General features: G+C 48.2%; 2 protein-coding genes and 1 long non-coding RNA gene across 17 annotated transcripts in view; 1 reads left to right on the top strand and 2 right to left on the bottom strand.

The window, feature by feature from the left end:
- The window catches only part of SLC4A7 (solute carrier family 4 member 7), a 113,816-nt gene extending 112,748 nt beyond the window's left edge, over positions 1 to 1,068 (bottom strand). The window contains exon 1 of one of the 8 annotated variants that reach the window (XM_081164349.1): positions 731 to 1,068. In XM_081164349.1, the coding sequence (XP_081020475.1) occupies positions 731 to 830 (100 nt within the window). In that variant the 5' untranslated portion in view covers positions 831 to 1,068. The remainder of the gene's footprint in view (positions 1 to 730) is intronic. The other 7 variants (XM_081164336.1, XM_081164346.1, XM_081164347.1 and 4 more) reach the window with 7 other exon arrangements.
- LOC308570307 lies at positions 295 to 9,223 on the top strand. 2 transcript variants are annotated; one of them, XR_014001106.1, is made up of 3 exons: positions 295 to 631; positions 2,817 to 2,879; positions 7,868 to 9,223. It is a non-coding gene; the product is annotated as an uncharacterized lncRNA (long non-coding RNA). The 2 variants fall into 2 exon arrangements; XR_014001107.1 differs by having other exon boundaries at positions 2,813 to 2,879.
- Positions 9,224 to 13,915: 4,692 nt separating this feature from the next.
- The window catches only part of EOMES (eomesodermin), a 154,833-nt gene continuing 144,311 nt past the window's right edge, over positions 13,916 to 24,437 (bottom strand). For 6 of the 7 annotated variants that reach the window (XM_081164591.1, XM_081164592.1, XM_081164590.1 and 3 more), the window contains 5 exons: positions 17,723 to 17,877; positions 17,058 to 17,179; positions 16,618 to 16,776; positions 16,280 to 16,341; positions 13,916 to 15,689 (listed from right to left, as the gene is read on the bottom strand). In XM_081164591.1, coding sequence (XP_081020717.1) covers positions 14,954 to 15,689; positions 16,280 to 16,341; positions 16,618 to 16,776; positions 17,058 to 17,179; positions 17,723 to 17,873 — 1,230 coding nt within the window. In that variant the 5' untranslated portion in view covers positions 17,874 to 17,877 and the 3' untranslated portion in view covers positions 13,916 to 14,953. Of the gene's footprint in view, positions 15,690 to 16,279; positions 16,342 to 16,617; positions 16,777 to 17,057; positions 17,180 to 17,722; positions 17,878 to 19,253; positions 20,322 to 24,437 lie in introns of those variants that run through there. The other variant, XM_081164588.1, reaches the window with a different exon arrangement.

The following is a 24,437-nucleotide window of genomic DNA, read 5'->3' as shown; positions in this document are numbered from 1 at the left end:
ATTTGCCAATTGTAGCGCCCTTAGCGGGCAACAGAGCAGAAGGTGTAGTAACCTCGTGCAGATTTATTTAGGGCTTTGTATATTAGTAGCAGAATCCAAAAAAATAAAATAAAAATGGCTTGGTGTCTGATTGGCAGCCAGTGCAACACCCTCAGTGCTGGCAGGATATGTGCACGATAAGGAGCACCAGCCCTCATCTGGGCTGTGGGGTTCTGCCCCAGCTGCAGCCTTGAGACCAGCAGCAAAGGAAGCCCCACATAGATTACAATACAGGCAGGGCTTCCCCCCCAGCCGTATGAAAGCAAAAATAGGCAGGTTAACCAGGTTGATCAGCCAGGTAAACAGGCAGAATTCTAGGAAGACAAGCAGGCCAGGTGCCAAGAGGGATCAGAAGGAAACGGCAACCAGAAATGAGGTGGAGGATTAAACCAGCAGCCCCCGCTACCTGAAGAACTTGAACTTCAGGTGCATGCCTGGATTACCAAGGATCAGGGCTTTTTTCAGCCGGAACTTTCCGGAATTCAGTTCCGGCACCTTTCAGGTCGGCGCCGTTGTCATTCAAGAGAACGAGGGAGGTGTTTGTGACGAGTTCCGGCACCTCTTTTTCTAGAAAAAGAGCACTGATTCCTGGGTAAGCTTCTTTGTGGACCCTGGGAAATGCTCTTCAAAGCAAAAGTCCAGCTTCGTTTAAGCAGCTTTAGTGCAAACAGCTCTGTTCTCTGAGGCCTACCTGAGTCTGGCTGACCAGGGCTAGAGTGAGAAGGAAGTGAGCCCTGAGGAAAACCTAAAATGGCTCCAGATTCTGGTCTGCTAGGCCTAGTAGAAAACATGGAGTGGACTTTTCAACATTATAGTGGACTGGGTTTGGTGGGCCGCTGCCTTCTTTATGGAGGTCCGAGGGACGATACCCGAAAGCTGAACATCGCCTCACCTAGTTTCCCCCTTCTTATTGTCATTGTTTTCCTGCCATCGTCTCTTCAGAGGATTTCTCCTGCCCAGATTAGGATTTAATTGTATTCCTAGTGAGTCCCTTCTGGTTGTACTCATTCTTTCAGATGAATGTTTCATCAATATGATTAGGATCACATCTCCAGTCTAGTTTATTCAGGCAATCCGTTCTGACAGCTCAGAGCATAATACTCCCTCAAGGAACTATTTGATACCATCCCTATCATTTTATTCAAATCGTAGTTTGCATTCCACACTGGCAGTATAATGTTCTTCTCCCCTGGATTATATTTCATGAAATCCAGCAAGCACTAAAATCCTTCCCAAAAGGGATGAGATTAATATTTATATTAGCCGACATCATCATATTATTAGCATACGGGGATATTCTGCCAGGCAAGGAGGGGAAGAAAAGGCTGTGCGTGGTCATCATCAACATAATCATAAATCTCTCTGAAGAATCAGGCGCAAAAGAAGAAAGGAAAAAAGGAATTGAAAACGTGGCAATGTGCAAGGCTGCCTTGTGAAAAATGAACTTCTGCCCACAAACATAGATTTACCTCAGTAACCAATAACTACACAGAATGTGGATTTTATCAATGCTGCTTCTTCCAGTTACATGAAATCCTAAAACATCAAGTTGATTGTCCCTGTCCAGCTCCTTCCCCCCATCATTACAGATGCTTAGTATTCTACAGTATCTCTGGAACCCAATGGGTATTGTCCTATTCTGGGTGAAATCCAAAATGTTGGTCACCATCTTTAAAGACCTGAATGACTTGGACCCACAATAATTGAAGGACTGTCTCCTCCATGTTATTCTTTATGAACCTGGTACCTTCCAGATGTTTTGGACTACAACTCCCACCAGCACCAGCCAGTAGCACACTGCTTGTAGTCCAGAACATCTGGAGTGCATGAGGTTAGTGAAGACTGCCCTATAGGAACGTGCCTATTCCCTTAGGTCAAGAATGGAGAACTTGTGGCCTGACAGCTCCCATCTGACAAGGTCAATTGTCAGGAATTATGGAAATTATAGTTAAACAAACACCTGGAGAACCAGAGGTTCCCCACGGGTTTAAGAAGTGATCCCTCTCTGGGCTTTTGTGTTTTGATCCACTACTAATTCGTGTGACTGTTTTTTATTATAGTCTTTGCTTGTATTTTTAAAATTGATTATTGGTAATTAATTAACTTCTGCTGATGCAAACCACTTTGTGGATTTGCTTCTGGAATCAGAAAAGCAAGATATAAATCCTCTGATAATCAGAGAGTTCTTAACCACATATGGACAAATCCTGTAGGCCACACATATCTGAGGATACTGTCCTTCCCACTCTCTGCCATTGTGCTATCCACTGAACCTTCTCTCTGATCCATGGCCTGGTTCTCCCAGAGGAGGAAAACCAGTATCTGGGCTGCAACGCTTCAAACTGCAGGTGTGGGCTCACACGATTAAGTGATCTTTCACACCGAAATAAATACATCCCAATGCATAGAGAATTAGCGTATCAGCCTGGAATCTGGTAATCTAATTTGTCCACCTGAAATCTAGGAGGAGTATTGCTCCCCACCCAAAGGTTTACCAAAAGGATGGGAACCTGTGGCCATCTATAATTTGTTTTGACTCTAGCTCCCATCAGCCCAAGTCAACTTAACCAATGGTCAGGGATGATGGGAATTGTAGTCCAGCAATATCTGGAAGGTCACGGGTTCACCACTCTTGGTTGAACACCTCAGTGAAAGTTTGGCCTATATTGTCTTTGTTGCCTTCAAACCCCCTCCTCAATTAAATGCTGTCAGTCTTTGGCATAAACTATAGTTTCAGCTGACTTGTATTCTCTCTGTAATGTTTCTCCCACAGGAAGGAAGTCACCATACCCCACCAGCTAGTGGAAGAGAGGACATGCTTAGTTCAGAAATTCTTACTGGTGAGTGGATTGTCACTGGGGGCTGGTCTTTCTCTTTCCCCATGACGTGCCTTGCAGAGTTGTTGAAGATATATAACAGGGAGGGGAAAGAGAACTGTGTTTACCACTTTGAACTTATTGGGAACAAGTGCAGGATAAAAACTAAATAATTTTGCAGAAAATGACCTTCCATCCATATAAAACTGGATTTAGAATTGCACCATAGCCTTTCACACATGCCCAAAATTGGCACGAGAGGCATGCTTACTCACATCTAGGTATTTTGAGAATTGCTTCATCTGAATGAGGTGCAAAGTTAAACCTTGGCCATACAGAGTGAAAGCTGTATGGGTGTTAGCCTCATAGTCATTATACTGTGCTAGGGAGTGGGTGGTGCTGTGGTCTAAACCCAAATCCCCGCGATGGAGTGAACTTCTCTTGCTATGTCCCAACTCCTGGCAGGCCGGCAGTTTGAAAGCATACCAGTGCAAGTGGATAAATAGGTACCACTGTGGCGGGAAGGTGAATAGCATTTTTGTGCACTCTGGTTTCCGTCACGGTGTCCCGTTGTGCCAGAAGCAGTTTAGTCATGCTGGCCACATGACCCAGAAAGCTGTCTGTGGACAAAGGCTGGCTCCCTCGGCCTGAAAGCGAGATGACCGCCACAACCCCATAGTCTCCTTTGACTGGACTTAACCACCCAGAGGTCCTTTACCTTTTTTTTTTACCATTATACTGTATTTTCTTGTGACTGCAAGCGATAGAAGAAAATACGCAGCAAATAGCAATGTGTTAATGGTATCCACTGAGCAAAGGTCCTGCTTGTTTGATACACCCACTTTTACCTTTTAGTTGTGTGTACATTAAGCTACAAGTTTATTATTGCCTCTAACCTATCGTGTAGCTATTTATTTATTTCATTTATATCCCACCTTTTCTTCCAAGGAGCTCAACAGTAGCATACGTGGTTCTCCCTCCCTCTTCATTTAATCTCCATAAGAACCCTGTGAAGTAAGTTGGGCTAAGAGGCAGGCAATAGTCTAAGGTCACCCAGGTAACTTCATGGCCAAGTGGAGTTAAATCCAGGTCTCTTGGTCCTAGTCCGACACTCTAACCACACCACCACACTGGCGTATTTCCCCCACCAATGTGTCATAAACTTCTGTGCTTTTAATTTGATGGATAAGGAACGGTGAAGTTGCTCAAACTTATGAAACCATCTGCCTTCACAGCCTTCTTACCTACCTGGGGGTGGGGAAACAACATTGTTAGGAGTAAAGGTAAAGGACACCTGACAGTTAAGTCCAGTCGTGAACTACTCTGGGATTGTGGCGCTCATCTCGCTTTACAGGCCAAGGGAGCCAACGTTTGTCCGCAGACAGTTTTTCTGGGTCATGTGGCCAGCATGACTGAGCCGCTTCTGGTGAAACCAGAGCAGCGCACGGAAACACTGTTTACCTTCCCACCAGAGCGGTACCTATTTATCTACTTGCACTTTGAAGTGCTTTTGAGCTGCTAGGTTGGCAGGAGCTGGGACCGAACAACGGAAGCTCACCCCATCACGGGGATTCGAACTGCCGACCTTCTGATCGGCAAGCCATAGGCGCTGTGGTTTAGACCACAGGGCCACTCGCGTAAGCTTAGTTGATGGGGTTGCATAAGGAAAACATGGTGGGGCAGGTCAGCGGCTCATTCACTCTCCAGCATCCTGTTCTCACAGTGGCCAACCAGTTGCTTATGGGAAATCCACAAGCAGGACCTGAGTTTAGACACACCCTCCTCTCCTGCTGTTCCCAGCGACTGCCATTCAGAAGCCCACACCCTCCAACAGTGGAGGTAAAGCATAATACATCAGGGTAAACAGAAGCCATTGTAGCAGAAAGCTGTGCTTGCTATGTATGCTCTTGGGCACTAGATGGCGTCACCTTTGTTTTCTTTGAGGTTCTGGGACGGTCCGCTGCCCAGTTACCAGAGCTTTCATACTGTATCTAAAAAGAAAAACTCCAGAGCAGCATTTCTGCTTTCTCCCACACACAAAAAGGCAGAGGAAATAAGATCTGCTCCAATCCTGGCAATGCCATTTGACCCTTGACCCATTTGAGGCGCTTTTTGATAGTTTGTTTTTCTATCAAGCAATGCATAAAATGTATGAAATAAACAAATGACTGTGTTCTACCATTGCTTCCTACTACAGTGGTACCTTGGGTTACATACGCTTCAGGTTACAGACTCCGCTAACCCAGAAATATTACCTCAGGTTAAGAACTTTGCTTCAGGATCAGAACAGAAATCATGCTCCGGCGGCCCGGCGGCAGCAGGAGGCCCCATTAGCTAGAGTGGTGCTTCAGGTTAAGAACAGTTTCAGGTCAAGAACAGACGTCCAGAATGAATTAAGTACTTAACCCGAGGTACCACTGTACTAGGAAAAGGTCTCTGGACACAGAGCTCTTCCCAGACTCACTCTAAGCTCCTTGCGGTCATTAGAATCAGGGTGTTTCCAAATTGGTGCTTATCCTTGGGCCAGAATTTCTCATGCATGCAAGTTTTTCTTAGTGCCCACATGACATCATTTGTATGCACTGGAGCATGCGGAGGGAGGGCACACACTCCTCAGGATTCTTTCCTGCACACTTTCTCCAGAGTTTCCCCAGAAGCCAATGGCTGACTCATCTCCTTTCACTCCGATTGACTCCAATCGGCAGGAAGGATATGAAGACCTTGGCTAAAAAGCTCCTCCTTCGTCCCACTTGGAGCCCTCTAGGATGCTGGAGACAGAGACCCTGCTGCAGAAATAGTAGTGTATCTTTGACCCCCCCCCTCCACAACCCTAGGCCACCACACCTGTGTGAATGCAATGCCCAGTCATCTTTGAGCATTGGCAATGTTGGCTGGGGCTGATAGAAGGGCAACAAGTTCACCTTAAAAACTAACTAGGAGTTACTAGTGAGTGATTCTCTTCCATTGGGCTAGATTCGGACTTACATCTGGCTGAGTACACATGCATAGGATTGCACTGAAGCTGTAATTCTACGAAAGGAAATAATTCTGGGAGAAAGTCCCATTGAACACAACTGTACTGACTTCCAAGGTAATGTGCACTGGATGGTGCTATTTATTGTGGCATTTGTGGCCAGAGAGCTTATGCCCAAACCAGTCTGTTCCTCCTCCAAGTAAAGGTAAAAAAGCCCTGGACAGTTAAGTCCAGTAAAAGGCGACTATGGGGTTGTGGTGCTCATCTCGCTTTCAGGCCTTGGGAGCCTGTGTTTGTCCACAGACAGCTTTCCGGGTCATGTGGCCAGCATAACTAAACCGCTTCTGGCGCAACAGTACGCCGTGATGCAAACCAGAGTGCACAGAAACACTGTTTACCTTCCCGCCGCAGCGGTACCTATTTATCTACTTGCACTGGCATGCTTTCAAACTACTAGGTTGGCAGGAGCTGGGACAGAGCAACAGGAGCTCAACCCATTGTGGGGATTCAAACCCAGGGGCGTCTTACCCATAGAGGCAAGTGGTGCAGGGTGCCAGAGTGCCAAGTTCTGGAGGGTGCCAGGGAAGAGGTGGAGGCTGGGCACGGTGCCTCCCAGCATCAACTCGCCGCCCTCGCCTACCTCGCTGAAGCAGCGCTGTGTCCAGAGCCTCTTCCTCTTCCCCACCAGAGGAGCCACTGACTGCCTCCTCCAGCCCCACAAAGCTTGCCATAAAAAGGTGGGCAACTCTGGGAAACGGGGGTGGGGGCGCCGGAGGGATCTTTGCACCACGGCGCCGGATATTCTCAAGATGGCCCTGTTCGAACCGCCAACCTTCTGATCAGCAAGCCCAAGAGGCTCAGTGGTTTAGCCGACAGCGCCACCCACATCCCTTCCTCCAAGTACTGTAAAATAACAGGCTGTGCCCACTTACTGGGAGGAAGCCACAATGAACATGAAGGGATTTACCTCTGAGTGGCTGTCCAGATGATTGATTTACAGCACACCTCCCCCTCCTGATGTTCAGACACACACCCCACCTTTGTGGAGATTCCCATTCTTCACTTAAATATTTGCATATTTGTTTCCATGCAAATATAGAAACTTCTTGCTCTCAGGGAAAACTAACCGCAATGCTTTGTATCTCCTTACCTGGGAATGAATTCTATAGAACTCGGCATGTCTTACATTTAAGGAAACATATAGATGATTGCCCTCCCCCCCTTTTTCATTTCCAGATAGGGGTTTATTGCAGGATCCATGCTCCTCATTACTGAAAGTTGCTCTGACTCTTTTTGCAGTTATGGGTATGAAGGTATCAGTTCATACCCCTCCCCTGCCACCCATTTAACCTGGATTTACTGTCGTTAATGACCCATTTGGGATGTTAAGCCCCTGTCTGGAAGTACTCCAAGGAATTGTACAGTACTTCATTTTTAACCTCTGGCTGGCACTCCTTCAGGCCTAATCTTATACTGTATATGTCTACACAGCTAAGTGTGCATAGGATTGCAGCCCAAGCCTAACCCTACGGGACAGCCTCTCCTGGTATGTCCCACAGAGGAACTTACGGTCTTCAAACAAAAACATCTTGGAGGTCCTGGGCCACAGACTGGCCTCAACCAGAGCCAGGGCATTTTCGGCTGTGGCTCCGAACTGGTGGAACGCTCTGTCACAAGAGACTAGGGCCCTGCGGGACTTGACATCTTTCCGCAGGGCCTGCAAGACAGAGCTGTTCCACCAGGCCTTTGGCCAGGGCACAGCCTGACTCCCTCCTTTGGCAATCCTCACAGAACTCTAGCCCAATGGTTGCCATTAATTTGATTTGAATTAATTTTATAATGAAATGATTTTAGAATGTTGCATTATTTTATTGTTGTTAGCCGCCCAGAGCCTGGCTTCAACTGGGGAGGGTGGGATGTAAATAAAAATTTATTATTATTATTATTATTATTATTATTATTATTATTATTAAGAGTGGTAGAGCATCTGCTTTGCACGAAAGATGTCCCTGTTTCAAACTCTGGCCTCTCTATTTAGGACTGCGGGAGATTCCCTGCATGGAACCCTGAAGAGCTGCTGCCAGTCAGTGTAGACAACACTGGACCAAAGGTATGACTTTTCAGTAAAACGCAGGAAGCTGCCTTATATTTACTAAAAAGAAACAGCCCAATCCAGTATTGGTATCTACTTAGAAGAAATCCCCATTAAGTCCTAGATAATGTGTTTAGCAGGCTTTGCAAGCCCAGGACCCCCAGATGTTGTTGGATTATAACTCTCCACCCTTTGCTGGCTGGCACTGATGAGACTAACAATCCAGTGACATCTGGAGGCCACCAGATTGGCAAAGGCTGGGGGTCTAGGATTGCAGCCTCAGTTTATTTGAGTGCGGTGGGTTTTACCGCTTGCTAAAAGTGCCTGTAGCTGAGTCATATGCAGGTTTACTTGGGCCCACAAGAGTTTAATGGGATGCAAATGTGAGTTTCATCCTCCCAAATGTACAGGAATGTGAGTTTCATCCTCAGAGCATTAAAAAAAAATGGATTTTTAAAAAACCTCTGCTCTGGGGCCTCAAAATTAAATATGAAAAGAGGCCAGGGAGGAATAAATGGAAGAGTAGGATTTTTTAATTTAATACTCCTGGTTGAGGCACTCTGAGATATATTGGGCAGTAGAGGGTATTTAAAGTATTATTATTTAACCACATTTATATACCGCTTATTTTTTGTTTATTGGTTTTATTTATATACCTGCAGGTCTCAGAGAGAAACCCCGCAAACTTGGGGTCTCCAGCTGTTGTTGGACTACAACTCCCATCATCCCTGACCACTGGTCCTGCTAGCTAGGGATAATGAAGGGAATTGTAGCCTGAAAACAGCTGGAGACCCAAGTTTAAGGAACACAGCATCTCCAGGTCAGGTATGGACCCTTTGGCGGTCCCTCTGGTTTCGGTGGGGTGGGGCATTTCAAAGGTTTGGGGGAGAACAGTCTGTGTCTGATCAAAGAAGCTGAAAACTTAAGGGGTAAAAAAACTAGCCAGCCACCTTTCAGAGAGAGCAGAAGGATGAACCAGTCAGACAGACAAAGCTGGAACTAGGCCGGCCAGAAGTCCCTGGTGCGCGGTCCTGCCATTCCAGGCAAGCAGCCTTTACTGCTGCCGTGGAAAAGGCTTATTGTGCGCGGTCTACTCGGGAGCAGGTGCTCGATGGCGCTCCAGGGCGCGCCCGGTTTGAGGGAGGGAGAGAGCGGCGGCCTGCCTCGGGCGGCAGCGTGGGCGCCTCGGCCTGGGAGACCAACGATGCGCTCGTGACTTTTCGCACAAAGTCTCAGGAGTCCCAAAGGGCACGTTTCCCAGGGCCGGAAGTTCTACTTTAAATGCGCTTGGGGAGAAAGAGATCGGAGGAGGAGGAGGAGGGAGGGGCGGAGCAATCGCTTCCGAAAGGAAGCCTCCCAAGGGCCAACTGGCCTGATAAAGGATGCCTCTAAACCGCCTCCCCTGCGGACATCCAGTTAATAATAATAAATGGAAAGCGTAATGCCGGTGGTCAACAAAAGAGGTTTAAAGACTCCCTCAAGGCAAATCTAAAATAAAAAAAGTAGTATAAACACCAACAGCTGGGAAACACTGGCTTGCGAGCGCTCCAGTTGGAGAACAGCCTTTACCAAAGGTTTCATGGGCTTTGAAGACACAAACTCAGGAGGCAAGGGAGAAACGCTCTAAGAGGAAGGCACATTTGGGAAACCCTCACCGTGATCCACTCCCACCCGGAAACCTGTGTCCCCACTGTGGAAAGACGTGTGGCTCCAGAATTGGCCTCCACAGTCACTTAAGGACCCACTGTTCAAACCGTGTTTATGGAAGACAATCTTACTTGGCTACGAGTGATCGCCAAAGAAGAAAAAGAATTTTATTATTTGTACCCCGCCTTCTGATGGGGTTGTTCAAGTCACTCTGGGCGGCTTCTAACCTATACAAAAACAAAATAAAACATTAAATTTTAAAAAGCTTCCCCAGGGCCCAGACGAGCCGAGCTCCGCTGCTCCCTTCGCGAACTGACGCCTAGGCGGCCCCCTGTACAAGGCAGCGGATCCTGCGCGGAAAGGGGCGCAGGCAAGCGCACGTCCTTAGACGTGCTCCTCAGGGGGGAAATTCTGGGACTGGGCACCAGGCGGGGAGGGGACCGGGTCAGGGGCTTTCCCGCAAATGGGTTTAAGATGGGATTAAGTGGTCCTCTTTGACTTGACACGATTAAAAAAAGCGCGTGATTTTCTCCATCCCTTGCGACTGGAAACCTGGACGGTTTGGAGAGAGAGGGTGTGCCCGTGTCCTCGTCGCTTGTTTTCTGTTGGCACGTTTAAAGCGTACGGCTTCCCACCTCAAAGAATACAGGGAACTGTAGTTTACCCCCTCACCGAACTACAATTCCCAGCACGCTTAACGTACTACGCTTCCCAGCATTTTATTTTTATTTTTATTGACCTTACTCGTGTGCTTGGCTGGCCTCAATTAACGCTTTAAACGTATGGTGCGTATACAGCCTGTAAAGAACGATTTCCGACGGGGACCCGGGAGACGTCCAGTTTCTGGACGCCCCAATGGCGGGGTCTCGTTTCCCTCTCGCTTGATAGAGACGCGCGCCTGAGAATCAACTCGCGCGCGCTGCGCGCTCTCCAAAATCCAGATACGTCTGTAGGTAGCACCAAAAGGACGATTAAAAATAATAATCACCGGAAAGGCTGTGTATGTGTGTGGGCGCATTTGCGTGCGAGGCAGTCCATACATAATCGCTCTTGCACCTTTTCTGTGTCAAGTATTGCGTTCACTTTCCTTTGATCGTGCACTGTTTAGATTAGAACCAGTAATTCAACGAAAAAGCCAAACATTTCATTTGCACAGCGCCCAGCGAGCCTATGTTATCGGGCAAGTAACAAAAGAAACAAAAACTAATTCGGGCTGCAATCCTAACCCGACAGACCTGGGAGGAGAAGCCCCGTTGAGCTCAATAGGACTTCCATCCGAGTAGTCACGGCTAAGACTGCGCTGTCAATAGGTTGAATAAAACAGCATCTGAAAACATCGGCTAATCACTCGTCCTCAGCCTTCCTGGAGAGTTTACGCGCAGACTTTAGCGAGGCTTGCTCCTAAGTAAACAGGCAGGGAGGAGTGCGTTTGCGCGTACTCTGCGCATCCTCACAATACCGATCCCGCGGGTTTGCTGGGTAGAAGCCCCAGGTCGATTGTCGTCAGAGGACTGCCGTGCCTTAAGTCCATTGCTTTCAATAGGTCTACGCTGCGTATAACGTCGAATATTTACCCACTGTTATTATATACTGCCTCATTTTATGGTCTCCACACACACAAAAGAAATACACAAAAATCTTTAGAGCGTAACTAAGGAGGAAAACACAATGCACTGGAGGTGGGTCTTCCCTTTGGCTGTAACCAATGAGAACGGCTCCCGCTGCACCGTTCAGCTTAATGTACGCGCCCTCGGGGCAGGGACCAGTACTGCCCCCCGCCAGCCCCAGAAAAACCCCTTACGCCATGCTTGATGCACCAGGTTCGGTGGTGGTGGTTCAATGTAAAAGTCAGTAAGGAGTGCAGCTCTGCAGTGGAGGTTGCAGCCTGGAAACGGCGGGAGGCCAGGCCCGTCCGTCCCCTCGAGGCGTCTGTCGCTCGATCGGTGCGCCCCGCTGCCCAGGCGCAGCCTGCAAGATAGCGCCGAGGCTCCTGCAACCCTCTGCCCGCGTCACCTTCGCGGAAAGCCGCCGGGGCTCTCTTAACTTTCCTCCTCGGTTATTGTAAACAAATAAGGCGCGATCCTCCAGGCCCTACGATCTCGGTTTAAATATAGGCTTGTTTGTCAGTGTCATCCTTGGCGGATTAATTAGATACATTTATTCGCAATTTGGTGTCTGGCACCCCCATTTTAGGAATGCCTTATCACAAGGTGTTAATTGGGGCCAGCCAGGCACTTATGTTTCCATTAAACAGTGTGAGGACTTTTCGCAAGTTGTTTTTCCCCCTTCTCTCTCTCCCCCTCTACCTTCTCTAACCCCACCCCCCAACCACCACCTTTTTTTTTATTTTGTTAACTGTGCAGTGCAAAAATATACAGGCTGCTGCGCGAAAACACTGCGGCGGAAAGGGAAGGAGGGAGTTACAGAACAACGGAAAACGAGGGAAAGGGACCTTAGGAAGGGGGGGGAGAGGAGGGGCAGGCAGGTGAAAAAAGGTTTGGCAGAAGGGCAGAACCACGATCTTGGGAAATGATGGGGGGGGGCCGCTGGGTAGCTTGGTGACCACCAGTTGGATCGTGGAAAATGGCAAGCCTTCGGCACGCACAGAACTCTTCATGTGGAGGGAGATGGGCAAAGGGTAAGAACTCTGTGGGCTCAAAAAGCTGCCTTAAATCGGAGCGCAGCGACCCGACGCAGCTTCTCGATGCCTTGGCCAAGGAGTCCCAGTCCATAATGGTCACTTTCCCGGTTGCCGCCCATGAAAAAGGATAGGTTGCTAAGGTTTGTAACGCTCAAAGCTCCGCGTAGCACTAGTAAAATATCGCCCCACCAACGCCAGCTTCATGATTCCCGAGCCTACTTCTGATGAAGGAGGCAGGCAAATAGGACAGGAGCTTTTATCAGCTCTTTGCCTGCATATTCTGTTCCGGCGACCTTGCATGGTTCCGTTTGCAGGGGGGAGGGGGGAATCAGATGACCTAGCAATCGCAATGCACTTGATCCACACCACGTTTGGAAGCTTTGCCTTACGCATTCCCGCCCCGCGCCCGATCCATAGGGACCCGGCTAGTTCTCTAACCTAAGGATGTACATTTCACCGGGGCCGTCTAAAGTCCCCTTTTAAATCAATGCGCTCCGTAGCGAGAACGCTGTGGCTCAGGTCGCGCTTAGATTTGTTTCATTTTAAAGCCGGGCTCCTTCAAAAGTTTTTGTTATTTAAACGTCCTTGCTACTGGGGAAATTAAAAGGGAGGCCCCGCCCAGTTGGCCGCGGTAGATGCGAGGAGCACAGCCCAGTTTTTAAAACCAGGAGCAGCGCGTTTCCATCAGGGTGGGAAGAGGAGAGGCTACATAACGCGCGAGGATGGGCTCCCGTTGCACGGTGGAGAGCTGCCACTTTGATTTACATGGGAACAAAAGCTCAAGAAAAAGGGACAGGAGCGGCTCCCACCTCCCCTCGGTTGCTTCACTTTCCTAGCAGGGAAACTCCCCGGCAGAAGGGCTTGTTTTGGCACCGCTGAGCGCCAAGCCCCGGTTCGTGATCTCCTTCGCGCGGCTGGAGGAGAGGGAGCGCTCTCTGTATTTTCGAGGAAGGTGCAGAAGGCTTCTTGTCAACCGGCTCCCGGATGGCCAAAGCAAAAATACGCCTCGCTTCCCAGTTCATGGCGCGTCGACCTGGAGCGCAAGTTCAAGTAAAACATTCATAATGAATTTAAAGCACGTGAATAAAGAAAGGGCTCAGCCGACAGAAGACAAAATGCCCACAGAGACGCGCTAGCCTGCATAGGACTAGATTGCTAATCTGACGCGCAACAGGAATTTTAGACCCTGTTCTTCCTTGCTCCCATCCCAGTCTAGAAGTCTTTCTTTTTGAGTGATGCTAGGGAGAGGCAACCAGCTTCGGCAAATATCCACCTGGCAGGACTGTGCAACAGACCCACCTGCACAATATCTGGGTAGGTAAAGTTGAAGCTTGCCAAACTCCCCAGCACTGGTGTCTGGAGCAGGAGAAAATGGGCAGCTCTTTCATCTTAGCCCTGCAGCTGTTAGGAAGAGGAGCTGGGTTCTTGGCTCCCCCGCCCCGCACTGGCTTTGAAAGAGCCCCTTCCCCATTATTGAAGGCCATCACTCATGTACCAAGCTACTGAAGATCTGGATTCCTGCATTTTGCTTTGGGTTCTCAGTGGACTAATTTCCCACTTTGGGATGGAGCACAGGAGGCCTTTTAAGTAGCTTTAGACTTCCACATTTTTACATTTAATTATTATTATTTTAAATTTGCTTCTAAGACCCTGCTGCAAACTTATTACTAACAAGGGATAGAGGGCACACAGACTCTCAATTCTCCTTTGCAGAATTCAGCACCTATCATTGCAACACATTTATTAAAAATCATTATATACAGACAAAAGTCTCAGCTTCACACACCCCGCCCCACCCCTGCAATAAAACTAATGCTTTGTTTTAAAGTCTTTTGCCACCTCGGCATTGTCTCATAATATTTATAGAATTGAGCAAGAGGAGTTACAACACTCAGTTCAGAACGGCTGAAAAATACATTCACCACCTACCAATAAATATATATTTTGATGTACTCTCAGCATCAGAATCCACTTTGAAGTTGTTTTAAATAAAGAACTCCCAACACGCACCGGCTTCAGACACTCAACTGCACTGCCATGACTAGAACTACACAGAATGTTTTGTCATAGTCCACAATATATCTAGACAACACAGAGCTGTACATTTAATACTGGGTTTTTGCTACCTTTGTAGGATTCCTTCACTGCCATAACTTTCTGCCAAGTCATTTAAAATCTCCCCAGAAAAAAGCAAGGCTTAGTCATTGAGCCAAAAGTTTGGTTTTTGCATACATCATGAAGAAATATTCTATTGATAAAGCCTCCACTTTGAATATTTCCACTATTCAGCTACAATAGATCCAATAGGGTAGTAATTTGTTCAATAAGCACCTAACTCTTCCCTCAAACTGTTCGTTAGTGCACAGCACTTACGCACTGGCCAGATTGTACAACCTTTGCTTTATTACCCCCTCCTTTCCTGGCCCTTTCTGAAAGCCACACTTAAAATCAGAATGATGCTTAGAGATTCTCCCTCGCTGTCTCCTTAGCTGGGGGGGGGGGAGCAGGAGGAGGTGGGGGGGGTAAAGAGGCCAAGTCATTTTGGAGTGCTACCCAGTTTCTTCCCTTTTTTACCTGCAGAAGTCAGTCAAAAAGCTTTGGCACCTTCTATGGAATTGCACAAGAACATTTTTTTCAAAAAGGTGGGAAGGTAAAGAGTTCCTTTGGCAACATTTGTGCAAAAGACCTCCGCAACACCACTGAAAGATTATAGCCAAGTCAAGTTCTAACACAGAGACTAGGGCTTAAGAACTGGTATAGAAAGCATAGTAGCCCATGCCTTTGGAAGTGTCTTTGCCATAGTCCTCAGCATTAATGTCCTCACACTTCATCGTCGGGGAGTTTTCATTGCTGGATGTGCTTGGGGAGAGTCGCCGCCTTTTGCAAGCACCAGTGTAGACTCCAGAATCGTTTGAATCTAGAGATTTTATGGATGGCGGCGTCTCTATCCAGGACGAGCCCATTTCTTCTTTCACTTTCTCCTTAGAAAGCAGGTCTTCGGAGAAACCTGGGGGGCTTGTCCTGGAGGCCCAAGGTAAGCCAGCAGACATTTTCCTCTGGTAAGAGCCTCTGCTCCCCCATCCAGCCATGGAGGAGAACGTAGGGTCAGGGTAATAGCCCAAGGCATGGGATGTCTGCAGGGGGAGGGACTTGATCCCATAAGGAAGTAAGGTACTAGGAGAATAGTCTGTTTCGTAAGAGTTCATGTCCAGTTTGTTGGCCCCAGACTGCTGGACTGGAGTGACAAACCATCTCTGCGGAGGATTGGCCACCTCTTCGTTCTGCTGAGGTGAGAGGAGGCCGTTTGTCTGAGGCACAGTTCTTTCCCCGTTATAAAATCTAGTCGGTGGCAGGTTGTTGACAAATTGTTCCTGGAAGAAGGGTTGCACGCTGTACCGGGCTCCTGGGACAATCTGGTGGGATCTAGGAGAATCCGTGGGAGATGGAGTTAATCTGTCATTTTCTGAAGCTGTGTACATGCTACAAACACAAGAGAAAAACGCCTAAGATATTGTTCTTTACCATTTAGGGTGTTGGCATTAGCATGCAAGAAGGGATGGCTCAGCCCCAAGGAGATCATGCTGGACTGGCCATTTATTATATAGTCAAGATTAAAGTCAACAAATATTAAAGTCCATTTTAATGTATACTTTCTGCAAATTCTCCCAGTTAAGTTCACTTTGAAACGCAATATAAAAAGTTTAGTTAAGTGAGGAACATTAAAAAAGCACAAATGAATATTTATTTATTTGCCGTGGTGTATGTGCAAATTTAGACCTTATTCCAGAATAAAATTTTGTGCTACTTTTACTTTCTGCAAACCTAGTCAGCTGCCTCTGCTGCAATTTAGGTAAGTGAAGAGCTGAAATAGCTTGCAATCTAACATTCATTTTCACCTAGATGGGAGACTATTTTTGCTTAGAAGAAAGTTCCATCGCTCTCAAGTAAGACACTTTGAAGATTGTAGCTAGCTACCAATACAAAAGCTCTTAAATTAATATACTTTTAAAAATCTGCACTTTTATAGAATAGAATTATTTGTACCACATAGAGCTGAGAATACTACTTACGAATCATAGTTGTCCCGAAAGCCTTTTGCAAAAGGATTGTGGTCAATTTTAAGCTGTGTGATCTGAAAAGTAAAGACAAAATAGTGGTGTCTACTTAGATACCGCAAAATGAAATACCCACTGAAATGAAAACAACTAAACTAGGTCAATTAATTTCAATGGGTTTACTTGGAGTAAAACTCAGTTGAATACCACCCCTTGCTTCCAGTTAACAAAAGTATTTAAAGCTCCATTTATCACTCTTTTTGTGTTCCTATTTTATCTCTTAATTTATGAAGGGTATCATAGCCCGCCCCAGATAAAAGCTATTTAGCATACCAAGCATATTTTATCCTTACATCAGTGTTCTGATATGCAGTCACAGCAATGAATTGCGTTTCAGGGAAGTTAAATGTCTGTGTCTTAGAGGAGTCATTCATGTCCTCAACACCATCTTCTGTCACTTCCACAATGTGGAGACGAGGCTGATATTTATGCAGAGATTGAAGTACTATCATCTGGAAAAGATGAACACTGAGTTAGTGCACAATACTATTTTTTAAATCTGCCTGACATAGGAAAGGATACTTTCAAATTTTGCAAGCCTTTAATACGGCACTAGTTCCCATGTCCACATGCCAATTTATAACTTTAAAAAAGGGACAAGATGTACTGTCGAGATGACTCCAGCAAATTCAGAATTTACTGGAGACCCATTTCAAAAACCTACTGCATCTTCCTTCAGGTTCCAGGAACCACAGATCAACTAAGCAAACCAAATTTAAGTGTGTTGTTTTACCTGAGTATTATTATTATTGGCCCCTTTGTTATTAGTTAGTTTTAGTTTTCCAAAAGAGATCTCTTGTCGCATCCAGTGGGCTCCAGTGTTGGGAGATTCAGGATGAACATAAACCTTGTTACCTGTAAGATGGAAAGAAGACGAGAGTCAGGGAAAGGTGCATTTCATCTCTCCTACGTGTACTTGTGTGAATTAGACATTTCCCCAAATCAGACATAAGACCAAGATGAAATGCACTCTCTCTTGTGTGCCACGACAAAGGAAATACTTGCACACAAGAATGCACATCTAATAGGATGCTGGGTTGCAGCCATTGACTGTCAGTGGCAGAGAGCCTGCAGGGTCTGTAATAAAACCATGAGCATGAAAGGGGGAAAGAAGGAAAAATGCTGAGCCTCCCTTTAATTTCCTAGCAAGCTGAAGTAAAGGAGTCTTCCAAACCCCCTTTTTTAAAAAAGGACAAAGTCGCTTTCGGGAGAGGATTCATCTGCTTTAGATTCAGAAGTCACATTTCAAAAGGCTGTATGACAAGGCAATTAATTTCCTTGCCTTCCTTGTCTATAAAGAGCTTTGCATCTGGATTCTGGATGAAGCAATGAAGGCATGGAAGGAAGCTGAAGGCAAGAGAAAAAGTCTCCTTGCCTGCCCGTTCCCCAGTCGCTTACCTTGCATGTTGTTATCGGCTTTGCCACACGTCACCCACTTTCCCCCTTGGAAGCGCCAGTGGTTGGGATCCGCCAAGATCACTTCCACGAAGACGTTGTAGTGGGCGGTGGGGTTGAGGCCGGTGATGTTGAAGCTCAGGAAGGGGAACATCCGCCTGGTATTGGAAAGAGAAAGGAAGGGGGGAAGTCGCGCATTTAGAAAAAGGGAATCGAGGCCGCCTGCATCCCTGAGCCAGGAGCCCCCGCCGATGCTCTTTGGCAGCGCGCTCCGGCCTCGGCTAGCGCCTGGACCGAGAGCGGGAGGCAGATGGCGGCTCCCTTCGCGGGGTTTATATTTAGAGAGAGCCGCCACGAGAGGCTTTGGCTCCAAGTCTCGCTCTTCTGCGAACATCCAGAGCGACGGCCTCGGAAGGAGAGATCGGAGAGGGCAGCCTTTCAAATGCAGCACCTCGAAGAAAGAGGGACACCACCAATCCCATCCCAAATATACCATGATCCGAAGGCTGGAAAAGTTTCAAACCCTCGCTTGCCCTAGGTTATAATTTATCTATCACACGCACAGAATTCCCAGGACAGAAACTAATGGCACATTCTGTTTCCCACCCCGTCCCCAATTCTTTTTATCTCAATCAACAATTATGATGGAAGGACTGATAGTGCCGGTTTAGGGAACACAAGAAACCAAATATATTTAAATTGGGGGGGGGAGAGATAGAAAGAAACCCTACAGGTATGTCTGTCCTACTTCGAATCAAGCACAAGGATGATTTCGGTGGGGAAGGTTTCGATCGACCAGTCGTTTGTTATAACTGCACTCCGGTACCCCAAATCCCGAAATTTGGTTGGCCTCGCTAGTGCCATAAATCCAGGTCGTTGCCTTCCTCCCCGAGTTTAACGTCCCGATCGTAAACTAACGAAAAAGAACCTTATTACGATCGGATTTTATTTCCAAGCGAAAGCAAGTCCGGTTTTCTGATGCTTAAAAACACCGGCAATACACAGCTCGATTTAAGAAATTTCTTCTTTTAAAAAATAAAATAGTTTTTTTTTAATTTCTTTTAAATCAAATTCCTGCCCCCCCCCATTAGCGTATACTTTTAAGTACATGAACTGGAAAAAAAAATGAGTTTCAGAGCGCAAACCTGCGCATGTTAGTTTCCTATTTAAGTCCCCCTGTGTCCAATGGCGATTGCTCTCGGGTAAATGTGCACAGGGAAAACTTTGAGGCGGGGGAGAGAACAACTGTTGACAATCCGGGGAAACCTGGGACACACCTGATGACAGGCACGCAAATACAGAGAGCAAATGCAAAGCAATTCCGCCCCGGATCCCGTAAAACTGAACCGAGTTTTCCCAGCTCTTTCTTAACTTGATGAGATCCCGCGCCGAAAGCTCTTCGAGCCGCTCTCCCAAATCAGTTCCCCGCAGACGGATTAACTCCGCGCCATTTCCTCGCAAATCCGATCTGCCCCAAGGTCCCGCAGTCCCCCCCCCCCCGATCCCCCAGGAAAGAGACAAGCAGCGGCGTTACCTGCCCTGCTTGGTGATGATCATCTCGGTCTGGTGCCGGTGGAACTTGAGCCAGAGCGGCCGGTTGCACAGGAAGACTTGGGCTCGGAGCGCGCCCGCCCCGCCGGGCATCGCCAGCGCGCCCAGCCCGCCGCACGAGCCCGCCGCCGCCGCCGGGTAGGGGCTGTAGAGGCTGCCCGGCGGCGCCCCCTGGCCGTACTGGTAGGCGCCGGCCGCCGCGAAGGGCGTCCTGCCGGCCGCGCTGGGAAAGCCCCCCGGCGGAGACAGGACCGAGCCGTAGGGGTAGCGCGCGCCGCCCGACGCCGGGTACATGGAGCCCGGCTGCGCGCCGCCCGCCGCCCCGGCGTAAGGGAAGAGGGCGCACGGGCCGCCCAGCTCGCCGCCGCCGCCGCCCTGCGGGCCGGGCGACTGCAGGTAGTAGCGCTCGGGGCTCAGGCCGTCCAGAGTGTAGCGCGCCGGCGCCGGAGCCGGAGGCAGAGGCTCTTCCTCCGCCGGGCAAGGCGAGCCTTTGCGCCCGCCGTCGGCCCCCGAGGCCGCTTTGGCAGGAACCTGGCCGGCGGCGGCGGCGAAGGGAGGCGTGTCGGCCGCCGCCTCGGCCTCGCCCAGCAGGCCGGCCGCCGGAGGCCCCGAGGCGCCGCCGAACTTCTTCGTGCCCTTGTCCAAGTCCAGGCGCGGCGGAGACCCCGAGCTGAGGTGGCGCGTCGAGCTGCCGCCGCGGCCGCCCGCGCTCTCCAGCGGGTAGAAGGGGGCGCCGGGCAGGTTGGCCGGGCTGCCCAAGAGCTGCTCCCCCAGCTGCATCGCCTCGGATGAGCCGCCCCGCTCGCCCCCCGCCCCCAGAAGTCCCCTCAACTCCGAGAGCGCGGCTCTGCCGGGAGGCGCAAAACTAGGCGCTCACTTCGCCTCAGCCGGCGACACAACAGCGTCCTTGGTTCCCCTCAAAGGCACGGAACAAGGGCTTGGGCCGCCTTCTGTGGTAGCCTCATTTACAAAAAGAAGAAGCCGCCCCCACCCACCTGACCTTCCCGCCTTTAAATGCCACACAATTGACTGCGATTGACCAAGCCGGGGAGCGTTTTTATAGGCGCGCGCGCTCTCCTCTCCCGCAGCCGGGGAGGGGCTTGGAGGCGGCTCCATTCGCCGGCGAACCTCTCCTTCCCTCGCCCACCTATTGGCTGGTCTCGGTGACACTAATTTAATTAGACAGCTACTAATTTGGAACAAGTCACCTGCGACTCTTAAGTGCTTTTTAAAATAATTTTTAAAAGATCCCACACACCAGCCCCCTCAATTCTTTACATGAAACTTTACACGGACTTTATGAGGCGGGGTGTGGGCAGAAGCTGCTGGGTATTTAGAGTAGCCCCTACTTGACATTGGCTAACAAAAAACACTACGATTAAAGCCTTCCTTAAAATGTAAAAGCGAGGCCTGGTTTTTTTTGGCGACGTCCTTTGAAGGCAACAAATCAACTTTCTGAGGGGAGGAGATGAAAAGGGAGCCGACGCCTCAGCGCTCAGCGGGGCCGTCTGCGTCTTAAGCGGCCATTTCCCTCGTCGACGAGGGGGGCCTCGCCTTCCCGGGATGGCCGGCCTCGGAAAGTTCCCTCAGCAGCAGCAGCGACGAAAGGATCCCCTCAGCCCTGTCAGCGCTGGAGGAGGGAAGAGGCGACGGGGCCCATTCCACACCTCCCCTCGAAAAGGCGATGGGCCCCATTAAGGCGTCTCGGGCCGGAGTCCGCCCTCTTCCCTTCTCCCCGCGCCGAAGCCGTCGCGCCCGCCCCCCTTCCCCGCTTTATACGCCGCGGCAGTTGCGTCGGGATGTGTTTGTGCAAGACCTGCCGAGCACTTCACACCTTCGCCGGGATTTCCTTTAAACCAGGCGGGGGAGGGAAAGGACGAGTCGCGCTCTCGCTTCAGAACACCCTCGCCTCCTTCTTCCCCCTCGCTTTGAAAGAGGGAGGGAGAGAGAGGAAGAAAGCGAAGCCCGGGAGGGGGGGGGAGAGGACAGGGGAAGGGGAAAGGGTTTGCCAAGGCAATTGGCTGATGCTGAAAACAAACAAACAGACCTGGCTTCCCTCGTCGGAAGGAAGCAGAGCAATACACAGATATTCCACAGCAGCCCGACGACTCCTTTCTAGGCCCGAGCGAATCGGACGGCTAACCTAACTCGCTTCTTTCAAGTTCCTTCCCCGCGAAAGCGCTTTCCCTTAAGAAACTACGCCTAGAAGCGCAACGATGGAATCTGGTCTGAATCTGGATCGTCTGCTGCTTCGGTTTCGTTCAGGACAGCAAGCAAGAAGGGAGGCGAAATGGTCCGTCCCATGAACAAGAAAAAAGCGAGCAATGCTTTCCAGATTTCGCTGGAGATTCAGCTGAGCCTGATTAGTTTCAGAGCCCAAGCGGGGGAGAAGCCGGCTCAGGCGGGCAAGCGAGGCTCGCGCTTCTCTTGCGCAGTGCTCATCAACGAGGCTTGCGCAAGAGAAAGACCCGTGGAACCGGCTCCTGAGTTTCCGGGATCTTAGAGAGGAGCCGGGATGGGGCGGTTTGGGGGAGATGCTCCCAGTGGTACACTGTCACCTAAAAAAGCAACACACAAAACAAACACCTCTCTTGCACAAAGGCATCTAGAGTGGCACAAACATTGCATTTGAGAAAGATGCGAAGGGACGGTGGCAGAGCAAGAGGTGGAGCTGCCGAGCTGGTCCGGCGGCCTATTCTTGAAACTGCTTCTAGCTGAGTCTCTTATTTCATTCCGTCGCGCAAAAGCTTGATATTTGCAAATGGAAAAAGGGGCAGGAACGAGGAGCTTCCAGTACGGAGAGCAACAACAACAAAATCCCACTCCGAATTTGCAGTTTCTTTCTCTCTTCCCCAAGTCTTTATTTCTTGCAAACCAGGGCATATTAGGCGTCCGGGTGTCAGCGCTTTGCGGATATTAGGCCGATGCAAGTTGTTATAAAATATTTCATTTGCATAGGAAGAGATTAAACCTGTTGGTCTGAAGACCTATCGATATTCGTATCAACAGGTTTAATTCCCTCGGTTTCTGACAGAAGGGAATAAACGTTTTATCTTAGTTCTTTCTCTTTTAAAAATCAGTTTTCAAAGAGACTTCAAAAGCTACCCTTTGCTCATCTTCAAACGTGCTTACATTTCTTCAATGCCTGAAATTTTAACATCGCAACTGCTAAACCTTGAAAAAATACCTTAGCATTAATAAATAGTAAATAAAAGCAAAAGAAGTTCCTTCCCCGTTCCGTTTTATAAAATATTGATTACAGACGGATCCTAACCATGCTTAGATAGAAATGATTTCTACGGATTGCCGTGGAATTTACTCTCAAGTAAGCCCTTGAAGTTAGTTCCTCCTTTCACTGCGAAAGCAGCTTATCTGGTCTGCTGAGAATTTGTCTCTTTTCCTTTAAGCCACAACATTTGGCTTGTAACACACGTTTGTTGGTTGTTCTTAAATATATGTGCACCGATTTCTTCGAAACAGAAGCAAAAGGAGTACATACTCTGTCCTTCCAACCAACAAATAGCAGGAGACAATGTTTTGGGTGGGGGCGATGAGTAAGAAACAGAAGTTTTGTCTTGCTGTTTACTCTGGCACTGACTTTAGTTGCCAAATCAGATACTTCTCCGACTGAAAGCGATGCCCTTTGGGACTATGTTGAAAAAAGCTCAAGATGAAGGCTGTAGTCTTAAACAGTCTCAACTGGGTGTTAAAGGGGGACTTACTTTGGAGTAAACATGTATAGGACTGGGCAGCACAGGAAATAATTTCAGACGATATCATTGGATTTATCGCTCCCCTTCTTCCCAGCTTGTAGCTACTACAAACGTACATACACTACTCTTGTTAAAATTTCCAGTTATTTGGATTTACATAGTTTAAAAAGTACACATTTAAATAAAAGGCAATGTTATTCTTCTTTCTTTCTTTCTTTCTTTCTTTCTTTCTTTCTTTCTTTCTTTCTTTCTTTCATTCTTTCTTTCTTTCTTTCTTTCTGGACCCTAAATCCATAAACGTGCTCCTACAGTCTAGAGCCTTCACCCGGGATTTACAGCAAATTTGTTCAGAACTCAGAACTAACGGTCAGTGAAGCAATAATACATAGCTGTTAGAATGAGAAGGTCATTAGCGTCTGTTTGTAACCTACTCGCTTTTGCAGCCCGATCTATAGGAGTACCGCCCCATATATTCCAACAGAAGCTACTTTCAGCTACTGTATAGACACTTGAGGTTGCATTTAAAAGCTGCATTTTCCGGCACACTCCGTTGCAAGGACACTCTGTTGCGTTGTGGGTTGAACTGCTGGGATGAAATTTCCTTAGACCCAGTCGCAGCTGAAGCGGCTCTAGTCATAAATTTATAACCAAAGTCACAAGGAGGGAACAGAATGGTTTGCTTACAATGCTCAGTCAATCAGCACCTTGGAGAGAGGCAAGAGCAAGCCAAGTCAGGAAGGACTCGGCGTTTCTGGTTTCTACGCTCACCTTTTAAACTTATTTCGTACCTCTTTTCGCTGTTTATGAAGCTGAGCGATTTGTCTAACTGCGTCATGTGTTCCTTTCCTTTCTGCTTGCATTTTGGTTAAACTCATCTTTCTTTGGCTAGCATCCTCCCCATGCTTGTTTGACAAAGGTGAAACGGGGTGTGTGTATTTAACCTGACATTCATTTAAACTAGAAAGAGCTCTCTGTAGTGCAACCTTGACGGCCAAGTTACTCCACGGTTTGTTTGTTTTTGTTTTTTTGTCATGAGGGCTAGGAAAATCCTAACCCATTTAATGGAATTTAAATCGGGACAAGAAGCTGTCTTACTCTCTTTTGGATGCTCTAAACTGACCCAGATTTAGGGTATAATCCAGAACCACTATTAGCCACAGAGATCTGGCTGGAGGCAGTCTGCAGACTTTTGCAGATCCAGTCCTGTACACAATGGCTTTGCCTTTTTACTAAATTCTCACCGAATCCTGACTCATCAGATACCATACACTGGGTAAAGTCAACTCTAGTCCATGAAAGCTGATGCGGTAATTAATCTATTAGTCTTTAAACTGCCTCAATGACTCTCTCTCTCTCTCTGTATGTTATGTAGACCACCAAGCTGTTCTAGGAGGAAAACTAAGCAAGTAGTGTGAGGAATGCTACAAGATCAAATCTCGACAAACCACCACCAT

The sequence above is a fragment of the Podarcis bocagei genome (genome assembly GCF_964188305.1).
Source record: "Podarcis bocagei genome assembly, chromosome: 12".
Classification (NCBI taxonomy): Eukaryota; Metazoa; Chordata; class Lepidosauria; order Squamata; family Lacertidae; genus Podarcis; species Podarcis bocagei.
Note: the sequence above shows the minus strand (reverse complement) of the source record. Positions and strands in the feature narration are given on the sequence as shown.